The 17480-nt window shown below is 37.8% G+C and overlaps 1 protein-coding gene across 1 annotated transcript; it reads left to right on the top strand.

The window, feature by feature from the left end:
• The first annotated feature begins 9214 nt into the window (after positions 1 to 9214).
• On the top strand, positions 9215 to 15313 carry ckma (creatine kinase, muscle a). The gene is made up of 8 exons (XM_056458124.1): positions 9215 to 9325; positions 10912 to 11120; positions 11226 to 11380; positions 12056 to 12188; positions 13213 to 13384; positions 14307 to 14430; positions 14520 to 14709; positions 14813 to 15313. The coding sequence occupies exons 2-8, from the start codon at positions 10928 to 10930 to the stop codon at positions 14989 to 14991; spliced, it is 1146 nt and encodes a 381-aa protein (XP_056314099.1). The 5' UTR covers positions 9215 to 9325; positions 10912 to 10927; the 3' UTR covers positions 14992 to 15313.
• Positions 15314 to 17480: the final 2167 nt, after the last annotated feature.

The raw sequence follows: 17480 nt of genomic DNA, 5'->3' as shown, positions 1-17480 counted from the left end.
GGCTGTACACCGTCACTTCCCATCCAACCTGATAGAGCTTGAGAGGTACTGCAAAGAGGAATTCCCAAAGGCAGGTGTCCCAAGCTTGTGGCATCATATTCAAAAAGACTGGAGACTGTAATTGCTGCTAAAGGTGCATCAACAAAGGTTTGAGCAAAGGCTGTGAATACTTATATACATGTGATTTTTCAGGTTTTTTATTTTTAATAAATTTGCAACAATTTAAAAAAATCTTGTTTTTCACATTGTCATTATGGAGTATTGTGTGTAGAATCTGGAGGAAATAAATGAATTTAATCCATTTTGGAATAAGGCTGTAACATAAAAAAAGTGGAAAAAGTGAAGCGCTACCAATACTTTCCGGATGCAATGTACCTACTATTTCTACCTTATATCTACAATTCAATTTGAGAGGAAACTATGTTACTCATAAATATAGGCATAAAGATAGGTCACTCACTCAGTTAAAATAAACATATTACTTCGGTTAAAAATACTGTCATTTAACAAGGAATCTACACAATTTGTTAAAATATTTGTGTGTGTGTGTGTGTGTGTGTGTGTGTGTGTGTGTGTGTGTGTGTGCGTGTGTGTGTGTGTGTGTGTGAGAGAGAGAGAGAGAGAGAGCACTGACATTAGCTGCTGGAGCATCAGAGCAGAGTTCATTAATATTCACGACCCTTCCAAATATGGTCAAAACCAACCATATCATAATAGGGCAAGGTTCATTGGAAATTCACATAGTGTCTATTTAGATATCAGAGAACAATTTAACCTACTGTATCAATGTGTTCTGTATCACCTTTAAGTGTCACCTTTGATAAAAATAAAAAAGTTATTTTTAATTCATGAAATAATATTTTTATTCATGTAATTGCAAATGGGCAGCACAGTGGCTTAGTGGTTAGCACTATCATCTCACAGCATGAAGGTTGCTGGTTTGAGTCCCGGCTGGGTCAGTTGGCATTTCTTTGTGGAGTTTGATTGTTCTCCCCGTGTTGGTGTGGGTTTCCTCCTGGTGCTCCAGTTTCCCCCACAGTCCAAAGACATGCGCTATAGGTGAATTGAATAAACTAAATTGGTCGTAGTGCATGTGTGTGAATGAGTGAGAGTGTATGGGTGTTTCCCTGTACTAGGTTGCAGCTGGCAGGGCATCCGCTGTGTAAAACATATGCTGGATAAGTTGGCATTTCATTCGGCTGTGGCAGAGATGTTAAAGGTACTAAGCCGAAGGAAAATGAATAAATGTATAATTGCATTTGAATGACTGGACCCTCTCTGTGGACACACAATGTAACAAGAAGACTATTGGCCCGTTTCCACTGAGTTGTAATGTAAGGTACGGTTCAGTTTGGTACGCTTTTATGGCCGTTTCCACTGTCAAAAAGCGCACCGAACCGAACCGTACCATACCACTTTTTCGGCACCCTTTCCAAAGGGTACCAAACACGAGAAAGGGTACCAAAAGGCGGAGCCACACGCGCACCTGAACGCTATTGGTTTACAGAGATACGTCATTCGCTTACGCAACAAGCCAGAATGAAAACAAAAAACCTGCCATGTTTGAAATACAGAGCCGATGAGCCGAGACATTACAGCGGAATGATATATACATATAATAACGAGCCATGGTCGACTCGGGCTCAAACAAACCTTGTCGTCGTCTTGATAAACAGCCACAAAGCCAAGAAGAAGAGCAGATTAACCCTGTGCCCTGTAGTTTTTTTACGAGCCAGTCTGAGGCGCGAGCGGTTTTGCTTTCTTGCTAGCGCTCGCACGCGTCTAACATTATATCTGAAATAACAAACTTCTTGAGCTGATAATAATAACCTGCGCTTGATTATTGATGTGCTTTTGAAACCTGATCCTGTCAGACACTGACAAACACGAGAGTGAAGCGAGAGTGAAAAAACAAAGGAGAAGCCGGAAAAAAAGGAGCACATTATTTCAGCAAACATGAACAAAATACCATGATTATCTAACTTATTATCTTCACATTTTGGACTAATATGAACTGGGAATGACGGAATTACTGTCTAACAGAGGCTACATGTGCTGCTGAAGATTACAGACACAGATAAGAGGTTTTCACTGACTGTAGGCTATATTTTGTGTTGATTTGAACCTAAATACGAACAAAAATGTCTGCTGTGTGTAGTTCTTCTGTAGTTGGTAACATATCGGAGACTGTAAGGGGCTGTATGTGTTTATATATGTTCATTTATTTATTTTATATAATTACAGACGGTAATTATACAGTTTCAGTAGGCTGTTTCGCACTGTGTTTGATCTGCAGTTATAATCAACTCATGTTCATAGAAAAGTTACTAATAAACATTTCTACAGAAGTATTTATGTGTGTAAAGCATCTGTTTTGTGAGAAGTGCTTTTCATATGATATGTAAGTGACCCGTACAGCTTTATTGTAGACATTTCCTCGAGCGAGAATGACGTCGACTGAAACTTTCTGTCATACACCACGCCCACCAAAAGGGTACCCTTGTTAGTGGAAACGCAAGCCTGATAAAGGTGACCCATACCAAACCGAACCGTACCGTACCGTACCAGTCAGTGGAAACGAGCCATATAAGTACTATAAATTTTAATTTGACTTTTTCATTATTGAATTAAAGGGGAACTTGTGTTAAACGAATACTGTTATTAATCTCTACATTTACAATTAACATTTACAATTGAAAACATTTTCATTTATAAACCTAGTAGTAGTTATAATTATAAAGTAGTATAATCTCAAGAATCAGTGAGCTATGACTGGAAATGAGTATGGCAAACGGGCCAGTCACAAATGCCCAACAAATGCAGATATTAAAGTATATTTTTTTCAAGAGGCATATCTTCAAAACTCAAAATACTAACCCTTTAAACTTCTATATTTGGTTTGTTATACAATAACAATACAAACTGTCAGATGGCTATATTTGGTTTGTTATACAATAACAATACAAACTGTCAGATGGCTGCTTTTAATTCTAAAAATGTGTCAATGGCAATCACTGCTAGAACGGACAATTAATTATTTAATTAATATTAAATAATTATTAATTATTTATTTGATTGATTGGCCTTATCATTATAAGCAGATGATTTAAACATTTTATATTCCTTTTTTACTTTAAACCATTTCAGCTTCTGTGCACCACTCTATAATGATTTTGAGCCTCTGCACAATATGGTAATCACAAAAATTCACCAATTTATCAAATAGATAAGACCCCCCATATACAGAGAGACTGATCAAAGGAGGCCCACTGATGAATTTCTACTAAGGGGACCTTGCCAAAGCACTGAGTCACAATATAAGGTGCAACAAGTGAATATAATGTCCAGGAGCCCCAGAAAACTTCAGCGGCAGTCCTGCATGCCAAGTTCTGCCATTAATCGTAAGTGTCAAATTGTGATTTATTTCAACGTCACTGATTGAGCTCTTTGCTGAGTCAGTGCAATACAACCCTGAGAGACAGACAGAGAGATGAGGAGTGGGATGGAGGGGTGTTAAAGAGCAAGAGAGAGACAAAACAGAAAGTTTACCAAAAACATAAACGGATAAAAACAGGCCTTTACTTCCGACACATGCATTATTCAGTCACAAAATAAACAAGCTCTTTTTTTTTTAGATATTGCCAAAGTTGCTTTAGCACAACCGGTTAGTATTAGAGAGTTAGCTCATGTTTCATATGTTCTCACATATCCTAGAACAAACTGTCCCATCGTATGATGGACAAATCCAGTCCTGGCTTGCAATGTTGGCCTGCATTTAGGCATCTGTTTTACAAATGCAATTAGATGTATTAGTGCTCAAAGTTCTACATTTTTAATTCGGCAATACCAAATATAGGCAGTGTCAGACTACAATATGAACCGCAAATGAAATTCCACATGCCCAAGGTGACCTGTGAGACCTCCAGCTCATTCCACCACCCATCTGTCTGTACAAGCATTCCAGAACTCAATGCACATTTGCATGCATGTAATGAAGTATATCTACTCTACCAAATGTTCCTAAAAGAGACAAAGCTAAAAAGTGCAGAAAAGTGTCAGCTAGAACAGACATGTACCCATGCTGTACCTTAAGAACCAGTCTTGGCTGAAGGTCAAATTGAGTGTTATACTCAGGTTACCTGCTGCCCTTCCAAAGGCCAAATATATTATTAGCCATTGCTGCTTGTTAACTTACTACTCTCACTAAACTACAGGACATGATGATGACATGGAGTCCCCACAGACACACAAAACAAATAATTGGCCATAAGGACTGTTTGGCACCCTTACTGATTTCTTATTTTTTGCATGTTTGTCTTATTTGAAAGTTTCTAGTCATCAAGTTTATAATAAGTTGTTATAATAAATCATGTTATAATAATGTTATAATAAATAAGAATAATAAATCAGGTTTATTTTTGTTAAACCCCCACTAACACCCATTAAAGCATATGGGTGTCGCTGTGGTTCAGCATCTGGTTTATCACACCTGAGTTAAATTTCTCTAGCCTGGGGCCTGATTACTGCCATACCTGTATCATTTGATCATTTCAATAGAGCCTGCATGACATAGTGTAGTAGAACAAAAGATCCTCAAAACCAAAAGATCATGCCAACATCCAAAGAAATTCAACAACAAATGAGAAAGAAACAAATTTTGATCTACAAGCCTGGAAAAGCTGGCCGACCGTAATTATCCCAAGAGCACAGTGACAACTCATCCAAGAAGTCACAAAAGACTCCACCACAACATCCAAAGAACTGTAGGCCTCACTTGCCTCACTTAAGGTGAGTGTTCATGACGCCACCATAAGAAATGGTTTGCATGGCAGAGTTTCAAGATGAAAATCACTGCTGAACAAATCGTGGTGGTGGCAGTGTGATGGTCTGGGGCTACTTTGCTGCTTCAGATCTTGAAAGATATGCTGTTATAAATGGAACCATGGAATAAATGGAACTGCTGTGTACCAAAATATCCTGTAAGAGAATGTCCGGCCATCTGTTAGTGACCACAAGCTGAAGCAAACTCGGGTTCTTCAGCAGGACAATGATCCAAAGCACATCAACAATCCACTTCTGAATGACTGAAGAAAAACGAAATGAAGACTTTGAAGTGGCCTAGTCAAAGTCCTGACCTGAATCTAATTGAGATGCTGTGGCATGATCTTATAAAGGTGGTTCATGCTTGAAAACCTTCCAGTGTGGCTGAATTACAATAACTCTGCAAAGATGAGTGGGAGAAATTCCACCACAGCACTGTAACAGACTCGTTGTAAGTTATCGAAAATGCTTGGTTGCAGTTGTTGCTGCTAAGTGTGACCCAAACAGTTATTAGATTTAGGGGCAAACACTTCACACAGGGCTATGCAGTTTTGTATTTTGTCACCATTAATAATAAAAGCCTTCATTTCAAAACTGCATGATGTGTTATCTTTGACTATATATATATATATTATCTATGACTATATATATATATATATATATATATATATATATATATATATATATATATATATATATATATATATATATATATATATATATATATGTGTATATATTAGTCAATATATATGTATGTATATATATATATATATATATATATATTAGTCAAAGATATTAGCCACCCTTGTGTATTTCTTTCCCCAATTTCTGTTTATCGGAGAGAAGATTTTTTCTAAACGCATTTCTAAACATAATAGTTTTAATAACTCATTTCTAATAACTGATTTATTTTTATCTTTGCCATAATTAGGCAATTTTTGTATAATGATGGTTTGTTCTGTAGACTATCGACAAAAATATAGCTTAAAGGCTAATAATTTAGACCTTAAAACAAAATAAATAAGACTTTCTCCAGAAGAAAAAATATTATTAGACATAGTGTCAAATGTTCCTTGCTCTGTTAAACATCATTTGGGAAAAATTTAAAAAAGAAAAAAAATTCAAAAGGGGCTAATAATTTGACTTCAACTGTATACATATAGCAAATATTATTTGACTAGATATTTTTCAAGACACTTCTATACAGCTTAAAGTGACATTAAAGGCGTAACTAGGTTAATTAGGCAGGTTAGGGTAATTAGGCAAGTTATTGTATAATGATGGTTTGTTCTGTAGACTATACTGTAAATGGTAGACTGTAAATATACAGTACCTTAAAGGGCTAATAATTTTGACCTTAAAATTATTTATTTTTTTAAACGGCTTTTATTCTAGACAAAACAAAACAAATAAGACTTTCTCCAGAAGAAAAAAAATATTATCAGACATACTTTGAAAATTTCCATGCTCTGTTAAACATCATTTGGGAAATATTTAAAAAAGAATTTTTTTTTTTCAAAATTTGTTTTATCTAAAACATTAAAGTAACAAATATGCAAAAAAAAATCTGTAAGAAATCAGTAAGGGGCAAACACTCTTTCACACCACAGTATGTCTTCACTGATGGCTGTTAGATTTCTTAAGTAGTTGCTTAACCATGCATCTTACACCACTCAGTGAATATATTTCTTAAAAGGCCATCGTTTGACAAGTAAGATTTTAATGTTGGGATTTTGTTTTTACTTTTGAACATTGTAATCTGATATATATAACGCACACTACAATTATATCTGATTTTGTAAAGTTTTTGTGGTAACAATGGCCTTGATAATGGTAATTAATGCAAACAAACGTAACAGAAATTTTAAAAAGCTTTTCTATCTCTCTTGTGTTATGCAACTGTCCCGTAGTAGCTGGAGCTGTAATGAGGGTCTGTTCTTTCACTGTATATGCAAGCACACTAATGTTACACAACCCACCCCCTCTCTGACATGCACATAATTCTGACAGACACCACCTCACAGACCTAGAAAGATTAGACACCTAAACACTCTAATGATAGAAATCATTTTAAGAAATGGAAGGTGTAGGTTATATTAATCTCAATGTTTGATAATGAAAATGTAACTATATTTTAGTTTATTTTACTTTTATTAACGTTTTTAGTAATTTGATTAAATATAATGTATGAACAAAGTAAAAAGTACTGCTGGCAGATACTCTGCCAGATATGAACAACCCAAATATTATATAATTTAAGCTACTAAATGTGTATGATCGAATAGTTATTGTTAGGATAGGACATATTTGAGCAAGACACAGTTATTTGAAAATCTGGAGTCTGTGGGTTACAAAGAAATCCAAATATTGAATAAATTGCCTTTAAAGTTGTCCAAAGTTAGTTCTCAGCAATGCATATTAATGAAAAATTGAGATTTGACATTATTTATCAGTAAGAAAATGTACAAAATTTCTAAATGGAGCATAATTTTTAATATTCTACTGATAAGATAATGCAATGCAACATAAGAGAGTTTTGTGGAGTCACAAATGTCAATAAAAGTCCCTTTGGTAAACTTTTTACCATCAAAAGTCATTGGAGCATAATAAAAATCAATGGTTTATGAATTAATATTCAATACAATGTAAAATTGCAATTCATTAGAAATAAATGGAAATCCATGAATCACTAACTAGAGGAAAGCTGTTAAGTAACCGTATAAGTGTTTTTTTTACAGTATATATGTAATTTATTTCTGATTTACATATGAAAACTGTTGTAGGATGCATTCATTTCCTAAAGAGAGACTAATTTGGATTGTACAGGACAAATAGAAGACAACTGTGTGATGAAGGGGACGTGGGGTGACACCAGAGGGCAAGGCCACGGTAGGCAAACCCTCCCCCTCCCCCAAATATATCCAGTACAGTCATGGATACTACACCCTAACTGACCAACAAGTCTTATATTCTTAACCTTTAAGTCCTTGTTTGAAACTTATGCCAAGAGCCAGACTAAATTGTAAAGTCAAAGTAATGAAATGAAACCAAAACCTTTTAAATATACTTGTCTTTGTGGGATAATCTGTGCTGATGTGTGTGAATGTGTGTGTGTGTGTGCATACTTGACAGCTGCTGGTGAGCATGTGAGCCATGACAGGCCTGTTATTCACACTTGGTGCCATGTTGGAGACTGTTCGGCCAGCTATAGTTTCCGTCACAGAGTCCTTGGTAACCTAATGTCACAAGAAACAAACATAAAAATGTTATATTCAGATCTTAATGCATTACCTAACGAAATGTATTACACAAGTTACAGCTTAACGGATTGCTAGACAGAAAAACCGGGGAGGGGTTTTCCCATAATATCCAGTGAGACTCTAGGACCGGGAACACTAACAGGGCTCCCTGAGTGAGAACATTGCATGTACGCGTGACAGAAACCAGAGAGATGGAAACACCTTCCTTTGAATTGCATAATTGCTTAAAAGAAGGCACAACAGGGATAGTTCACCCCAAAATTAAACCGTTCCTTCTTTTGTTGAACAAAAAAGAAGATATTTTGAAGAATGCTTAACCCATCAACTTCCATATTTGGAAATTAAATACTATGGAAGTCAACGTGTCTTCCAGCATTTTTTCAAAATATCTTCCTTTGTGTTCAACAGAAAAACGAAACTCAAATAGGTTTGAGGTTGAATTTTTGGGTAAACTATCCCTTATTATTTGTAACTGAAGGTTTATAGTAAATTATTTTATAGACTTTCTCCCTCTATTAAAACATGGCTGAATTTATCTTCACGTTTAGGTCTGGGTTGTGCTTTTTTGGTAAGATTTCCCTGTCAAATGTTTTTAAGTTGGAATAGTTGGTGCACGATTGACTGAACTGGCCTATCACGCTGACTTTCGTAACAACTCCAGCTGATGACCTTTCACCCCCAGTGTATAAATATGACATCCGACATGAGCAGATTAAATACGACACTGCAACAACTTTACCTGTAAAAATGCTAATTGAGTTTGCACCCAGAATCATGTGGTGAACTAAGCCTACCAAGTGATTTTTGAAAGCCATCGGCCTGACGTGCACACTTCTGATATCTGTGGTATGTTTGGCAAAAGTGCTGCTCAGCCTTTTTAGCATGGCAGACCCTCCACGTCCCATCACCCCTCCTTCAACCTATTCCCTCCTGGAAAGCTATGTATGGGGCGGGAAGTGTAAATGGATATGGGAAGGAAGGGGGGGGCACCACCCACAGCTGCCACCTCATCCAGGATGCCTGGGATCTAAATTGAAACTTTTCTTACACTAAACAGGGCATAAGAGACCAGGGCCAGCCAATCGTAATTCAGTGAGCTCTAAAATGGGCCAGCCAATGGCTGCAGGGGCTGGAGGTATATAAATCCAAATCGAACTCTACTTGCTTGGGTGACCCCTATTTCGGCTTTGGTGAACAGGATCTGATCCCAAGGACTGTTACCACTTTTGTTGTCTTTTGTGCAGGTAAAGACATTAACATTTTTTAATAACCATCATTCACTGGATAGAGAAGAGAGAGAAAGTTTAAGAAAATGGTAAATAAGATTAAAATAAATATGATAAATATAGAAATCTAGCAGATTATTCCCCTAAAAAAAAGAAAAGACCCAGCTATACCAAGATACAAGTGATTCATGGGGCTATTTTAATTTTACAATTTATTATTAATACTTTTAACATTGTAATAGTCTGATGCGGTAAGATTACAATATACAACAGATAAAGGCTCTACTGTTTATTTTGATAACAGAAGTAACATAAGTTTACACTATTTTTTTTTACAGTAACAGATGTAACAGAACATTATGCATCTGGATTTAATATAAAACATGTTGTTTTTTTAACTTTGAGCATGCTCGAATGTTTGGAATGAGGAACTCCTGGTTTGGTTGACCTGTGTTTAAATATGGGAGCAGATGTCAAATATGAGACATGCAGCTGCTCTGAGAGCATAATTGGATACGGCTATAAAATCCTGGGATGCGCTTCTGTTTCTGATTCTAATATGTAGGGGACAGGTTCCCTCTGGTGGCTATTTTTCAAAAAGAACCCTTGGTAAGCATGCGAGAAACTTCTTAAAGTTAGATGTTACGGAATAAACATGCGCAGAGTTAGGCTTTCTGGAGAGGTTTGTAGTTATGTGAAAGTAAATGGAAGGGGTCTGCATAGTAAAAATAGATCCCTCTACATTTAGAGCTGAGAGCATCTTTTCCATTCCTGGTGCAATCGGACATATCATATAGCAAGTGAGCACCTCAAGTGGCGGTTGCTAGGATACCAGACAGACAGTTTTAACGTTTGCAGCTGTTTCACAGGTGTATCGTTCATCACAACCAGGGCCAGACAAAATCTGTGGACAATTTTCGATGTTTCTGTGCAAATTTTGTACAAAACAAAACTGCAGATTTTTGTGGGAGGATTTTAAGAGTGTAGAAACTATAAATTTAACACATGAAATAAACAAATAATCTCTTTTGAACTTTTATTTAAGGTTTACAATGCAAATCCGATTTTAGAACTACATGTTTGGTAAACTTTGGTTAAAAAGTCTCTCAAATAACATATCCACTAAAAGACAGAAAATATTACTTTGTAAAGTCTAATGTACATAAATCATATAAAATATAGCATATTATTCAATAATACTACTGAAATTAATATAAAAACTGAATCCATAAATATTTACACACATTTAAAGTAAATAAGTAAATAAATAAAATCAATCACAGGCTTAAAAAATCTGTGGATTTCTGTGGGTGCAGATTCCATGTGGGCCTAATCACAACTCAGAGGTAGCTGATATTGAAGCAGTCAGGGCTCTGCAGTGAAGACAGTTTCACTGATTTTAAACGTCTAATTTTTAAATACAAACATGGCTCTTTAGTGTCTGCAGCTTCTGGTTAAACAGTCATAGCACATGTTTTTATATTTAAATCTTTTAATCCTTATTTTACTATGCTTTTAAATAGTTGAAGACTAAGGCATATGTTGAAGTAATACATGAAAATTCATATATATTCTTCCTCGTGTTCTCTTTGTCCGATGCTCAGTGTTAGAAACGCAATCATGCCTTTCGGAAACACCCACAACAACTTCAAGCTGAACTTCTCAGTTGATGAGGAGTATCCAGACCTTACCAAGCACAACAACCACATGGCTAAGGTGCTGACTAAGGACATGTATGCCAAGCTTAGGGACAAGCAGACCCCCACTGGATTCACTGTGGATGATGTTATCCAGACCGGTGTTGACAACCCAGGTGAGTAAAGACATTGCTTTACCCAAACATTCACCCCATCCCACCTGTACCGGTTCAGCTGTGCTCCTAGATTCTGTGCACTGACGAGATGACATGTTTCTCCAGGCCACCCCTTCATCATGACCGTCGGCTGTGTTGCTGGTGATGAGGAGTCCTACGAAGTGTTCAAGGATCTGTTCGACCCCATCATTTCTGACCGCCACGGTGGATACAAGGCAACTGACAAGCACAAGACTGACCTCAACTTTGAGAACCTGAAGGTACAAAACAGAAATAATAGTTTGTAGATAAATAAATAAAAGTCAGTAGACATACAGGCAGTGGGATTGTTAGGAATTCTGGACATAAGTTTCTTCTAAGGGTCCGCTTTGCAAAAATCACATTCTGACCCATCACTAAGACTCTCTAGATCACTTTATCTCACTTGCAATAACTTATGACACCTATGCCTATAGGCTATAGGTTCAATCCTGCTCCCGAAGGGCCAGTGACCTGCAGAGTTCAGCTCCAATCACACTGAAAACCCTGGTTTAGCTGGTTTAAGGGAGTTCAATTAATAAGACTTGGTGCAAAACTTTGCAGGACAGTGACCCTCCAGGAGAAGGTTTGGACACCTGATCCCTCTCTGAGAGGAAACAATAGTCTCCTAGATCTCGGATGCTCATTTGCACACACAGAACTAAAGGTACAAAAGCTGTCACTGGCCTTGCACCTTTTCAAAACATGCATCCATATTGGCATCCCAAAGATACAACATTGTAACAAAAGTATGATGTTTGAAAAGGTAACACCTCTGTAAGTGCCTTTTTTTTGAGAGCAGAATAAATAAATAAACACGAAAATCACTCTCAGATTAAGAATAAAGAATTTTAAAGAAAATAAACCAAGAATCTGATGTTAAATCTGAGAATCTGTAATAAATTGAATCTCTGCAGGGTGGTGATGACCTGGACCCCAACTATGTCCTGAGCAGCCGCGTGCGTACCGGACGCAGCATCAAGGGATACGCCCTGCCCCCCCACAACAGCCGTGGAGAGCGCAGAGCTGTGGAGAAGCTGTCTGTTGAAGGTCTGCGCATATTTTTATTAATTTTATAGTGCTATTTATTCAATCTTTCAGTCATATTATTTATCTTTTAATCATCTTAGTAATTCGGTTTAAGTCTGGGTTTCCATACCTCTTTCAGGAGGGTCAGGTCACAGCACAGTTTAACTAATCAAGGTCTTCAGAACCAATAATTTAAACACCTATTGTGAGATGCAAGAGTCAAAATGACTTACCATTGAGGAAACATTGGAACAGCCAATGGGTACAGTGGATCATGTGTATTTCATAAGTAATCTCATCACAGCCTTGAAATCCATTCTTTCAGAGTTGTGCAACATGTTGTATCCCGCTAGTCACAAAATTAAAAGTGACCTCCCTAATAAAACAAATAAACTCTTCAGATGGATCAATTAAGAACTAATTTTATAGCGCTAAACATGTTAAGATTAGATGATATGCTGTTGATGACTGGTAAGATATTTACCACAAATGCAATTTTATTCATTATGGCTTTTCAGCTATAGGCTGTATACTTGCCTTTCATAGGCTTTGTTAAGTCTGACTGCTACTCCAACCAAGAGTGTTGGAGCTGACTGGAGCTAAAATATACACTTCACCATCCCTCGAGAAGCAAGATTAGACTCTCTGATTTAAGTTATCATAAAAAATGTTGCCTTGTTTGGCACCAGTAGTAACACGCATAGAACTGGTGCTCACGACAACCCAAGTTTGATTCTGTTCACTTGAAGTTCTGCTCCCCACACTTTCTTGTCTATACTCTACTGTCCTATCCCAATTAAAAAGGTAAAAAAAATGAAAAATTATAGTTAAAATGTTTTGCCCTGGCAACAAACAAACAATAAAAACTAATTTATGAATGTACAAATATTGTACCTTTGATGTTTCTGAACATCAGACGGTAGTGAACCCCATTTGGTATTTTCAAACCTTCAAACCCCCACAAAATTTCAGAAGTTAGTAAAGGTAACAGTAACTCTCAAACAAAAATTGAATGTGTTGAACAACTTTTTTAATCCTCCTCCAGCTCTGAGCAGCTTGGATGGAGAGTTCAAGGGCAAGTACTACCCCCTGAAGTCCATGACTGACGCTGAGCAGGAGCAGCTGATCGCTGACCACTTCCTCTTCGACAAACCCGTCTCCCCCCTGCTGCTGGCTGCTGGTATGGCCCGTGACTGGCCCGATGCCAGAGGCATTTGGTGAGTCCAATCAATTATCTAATATGCCATTTCAAAAGTTGTCGTGTTTTATTGACTTTTGTATGAATCAGTGTTTCAAAAAATCATTTAAGTGAATATTACTTGCTCATAAAGACCTCCACCAACTACTGGTGTAGCCTGCAAAAAGTGCAAACTGTGAAAATTATCAGTTGGAAAATCTATCTAATAATACTGAGTATAAGTGTTAGAAGACCAGTTATATTAGCAGGATTAAGCTGCACTTTTCTCCCCATAGACTTCCATTCATACGCACGTGAATGCGTCAGACCGGAAACACACGCTAGTGCGACAAGTTTCACAGTTCACTGTGTTGGAAAGTTCAAGCTTGGTGAACTCTGACTTGCGAAATTTCCTCACTTGACTGCTTGAGACCAATCGAAGATCAAAACATGACCTCTCTGGACAGAAATTTAATACATGGACCAATCGCCCACTTTTTTAAACGTCTAATCATCTTGTTTAATCCTGCCCCTTTCTGCAGCGCCGTACTAGAGAAGTTCGCAAGCTCAAACCTTAGTGTGACCGCAGCTTTAAGTGAAGTTTTACAAACTAATTTCGTGAGGAACAATTGATATGATTGATCACAGCTGGTCTCTCATCTGTAATCAGCAGTAATCCAGTAAGATTGATCCAAGCCTACAATAAATAGACCAATTTCCCCCTAGCCTTATCTTCATTTTGGAAGAATCCCCACTATCTCCTCCTTTTACCAGGGGGAGCTCTCGAGACCTACCTGATCTTGGACCCCCTTATATGCTTATTGACCAGGTGAGAGCCCTGGGCTCAATTATCTCTGAGCTCAGGGTTCTCACCCGGGACAGCATGCCAAACCTGCTAATAGAGTCAAGCCATATCTAAGTGTGAACTCTTGAAATGAGACATTCAATTGCTTCACTTACAGGCACAATGAGAACAAGACCTTCCTGGTCTGGGTGAACGAGGAGGATCACCTGCGTGTCATTTCCATGCAGAAGGGTGGCAACATGAAGGAAGTGTTCAAGCGCTTCTGCGTTGGTCTTCAGAGGGTATGCAAAACATACACAGATAAATATTTACACATAAACTTCAGATGTCACAGACAGTGTGTGAGAACGTGCATGTTCTGCTTTGACAGATTGAGGAAGTTTTCAAGAAGCACAACCATGGGTTCATGTGGAACGAGCATCTTGGTTTCGTCCTGACCTGCCCCTCCAACCTGGGCACAGGCCTGCGCGGTGGAGTCCACGTCAAGCTGCCCAAGCTCAGCACACATGCCAAGTTTGAGGAGATCCTGACCAGACTGCGCCTGCAGAAGCGTGGCACAGGTATACACACACTGAACATACTGTAAAGATGTCAATCTTGAAGATATAGTGTTCTTGATGTGCTCCAGATGTTGACCTCTCCATCCTCATCGATTTTTCTCAGGTGGTGTGGACACCGCTTCCGTTGGTGGAGTGTTTGACATTTCCAACGCTGACCGTATCGGCTCTTCAGAGGTTGAGCAGGTGCAGTGTGTGGTTGATGGTGTCAAGCTGATGGTGGAGATGGAGAAGAAGCTGGAAAAGGGCGAGTCCATCGACAGCATGATCCCTGCCCAGAAGTAAAGCGGGAGCTCTTCCATTTTTTTCTCGTCTTTGTCTGTTTTTTTACAGTCCAACAGCAATGCAGAGGAAACTGCTGCTCAAAAAGACAGTCTCACCTTTGCACCTGTCTTCTTTCCTTTTTCCCCCCTTCTTCTCTAATTTCCATGTCATTTCGCCATCTTTTTTTCCACTTTGTTTCCTATTAAGTCGGTAACATCTTGGGATCAGATACCCGGCGCAGGAGCGAGTGCCTGTTGCTGAGGCTTCACCTCAATTTCAGCCTTGGTTGTAAAAAGTGAATCAATCAAAGTTGTATTTCAATAAAAATACCCCATAAAACACATACATGTCTTTTGTTTGATCAAATTTGTGAATATATATAAGGTCAGAAATAACCGAGAGTCCACTTGAAAGCTTTCGTAAACTACATTTAAAATTTATAGTTTTGTTTTTGAGTACTTATATGACATTTTTCTACATTTAAAATAGAAATGTTGTCAATTAGAGTATTCCTTTTTTGGATAAAATAAAAAGGTGCCATGCTTTCAGTTATAATACTTATCTTTAAACACAATACCAATTCTTTTAACTTTAGATTTTCATTTTAATCAGGCACCATATTAAGTACTCCCAAAAACCTTTTTTCATCCAAAGATGTGACTTAGACTTTTGTGTCAAACTGGAATACTGCCTAAAAGATTTGCAAATAAAGCACTGTTTCCATCAAATTAGCCAAAAAGAACAAAACAGCAACTTTCTGATAAACTGGCAACAAATAATGGAAAAATGTTTTTTCTTATATAATAACTTATCCCGATTTCAGACTGCACAACTTTAAGCCCTGATTTTGACTCGCCGGTTTTGAGAAATTGGCGACAAATATCTGAAATCACAGGCAAATCGGTGCTCATTCACGTGAGTAACAATCACACTGTGTGAACTATCAAAGACGCCATCTGAGAGAATCACAGATGAGACACCGACACTAGTGAGATTTTTGGCATGCTAAATATCTGGGCCTGTCGGTGATTCAAGTCATACTGTGTGAAATGTGATCTGATTGAAAATAACATCGGCGATTACCTACACCCAATGAGAGAGCAGCATCCACTGGTATGGGTATCTGCAGACCAGCAGGAGGTTGGAGGAGAAGTTAAAAGTGTTTCTTTTCGGTCTATTTGGACCCAAGAAATGGAAGAAAAACTAGTGTAAATTTGGGAGGAGCACCTGTGGCTGTTTGACATGTCATCTGAGCAATATCACTACCGCGTCGAAAAAGAAAAAGGTTGAGGAGAAATTGCTAATTCCCTTCAAACACCAGGTGAGCAAAATAAGTACATTTTCTACCCCATTAAAGGCTTCTTTCTCATTAAGTAGTTAATAACAGAGATATACTACATGACCTCACATTGTTTCCATGTCACTCCTCGGTTGTGTTTGGTTGTCAGACCTAGTTTGTATACTGAGACAAAGTTGACGTCGATTCTTCTTATTGTAAAGTCATTCCGTGTAAACCCCCCTGTTGTCGATCCATCTATAAGTATAAACAAAGCAGCGACAAAATGCTAGCCCATATAGTGATGCAGTGTGAAAACATGTGACACGACTACTTTGAAATAGTAATGGGTCAATCTTGAACAATTCGTTTATTTTGATCCTCTCAGCGAGTGATTCATTCATTTGTGCAGGTGGAGTAGAAGATTGGTTAATTTTTCGAGTCTTCTATCAGGTTTGAGTCGTTTGTTCATCACATGAAAGACAGAAGCCAATCATTTGCATTTAGAGCCGGAAAAATAATTGATCCGTTCATCTCGAGTCCTCGGTTTGAGTCGTTTGTTCATCAAGTGAAAGACAGAACCCAGTCATATGTATTTAAAGCTGGAAAAACATTTGATCCGTTCATTTCTCGAGTCCTCGGGTTTGAGTCATCTGTCTTTAAATGCGGCCACGTGATGAACGAGCAACTCAAAAACCAGAAGACTCAAGCCTTTCGGCTCAGACTTTGTGCTTTGGTTAGGCTTAGATGGGACTGTCTATGTGACGTGAACAAACCACTTAAGTTTGAAGACCTGTCAGAAGAGGTGAGCTGACAATCAAAAGAGCAGGTAAACAATAAATGATTATTTTCTCTTTCTTATAGCATTCTAGTTATGACTTGTTTGTAGTGTGATCAACGTTTGGGCTGTTTGTAGATGAGTTTGTAGAAAGCAATTCATAATATTTTAATAATATTTTGGCAAATTGAACGAAGTGAAGTTTATTTATAAACTAATTTGGAGAGGATCACGTGCTTATGATTGCTTGCGGCTGGTCCCACATTATCCAATTTATGATTCACCAATCAGACAATTCCTAAGCCACTGTAAATACCCTAAGTTCCATATAACAGCCATCTTCGTTTTGAAGAATCCCCCCTTCCATCCCTACTCCTCCTCCTTTCCTAGATGGGTGGCACGATGGCCCAATGGTAAGCACTGTTGCCTCACAGCAAGAACATCACTGTTTCTAGT

This window comes from Danio aesculapii, chromosome 5 (genome assembly GCF_903798145.1).
Source record: "Danio aesculapii chromosome 5, fDanAes4.1, whole genome shotgun sequence".
NCBI lineage: Eukaryota > Metazoa > Chordata > Actinopteri > Cypriniformes > Danionidae > Danio > Danio aesculapii.
Note: the sequence above shows the minus strand (reverse complement) of the source record. Positions and strands in the feature narration are given on the sequence as shown.

Bases quoted from the DNA above. Each gene is read 5' to 3' on its own strand.
- ckma (XM_056458124.1), top strand. From the start codon at position 10,928: ATGCCTTTCGGAAACACCCACAACAACTTCAAGCTGAACTTCTCAGTT. The intron at 12,189-13,212 runs GTCTGCGCATAT...ATCCTCCTCCAG, and splicing joins GGAGAAGCTGTCTGTTGAAG to CTCTGAGCAGCTTGGATGGA. The intron at 14,710-14,812 runs GTATACACACAC...GATTTTTCTCAG, and splicing joins CCTGCAGAAGCGTGGCACAG to GTGGTGTGGACACCGCTTCC.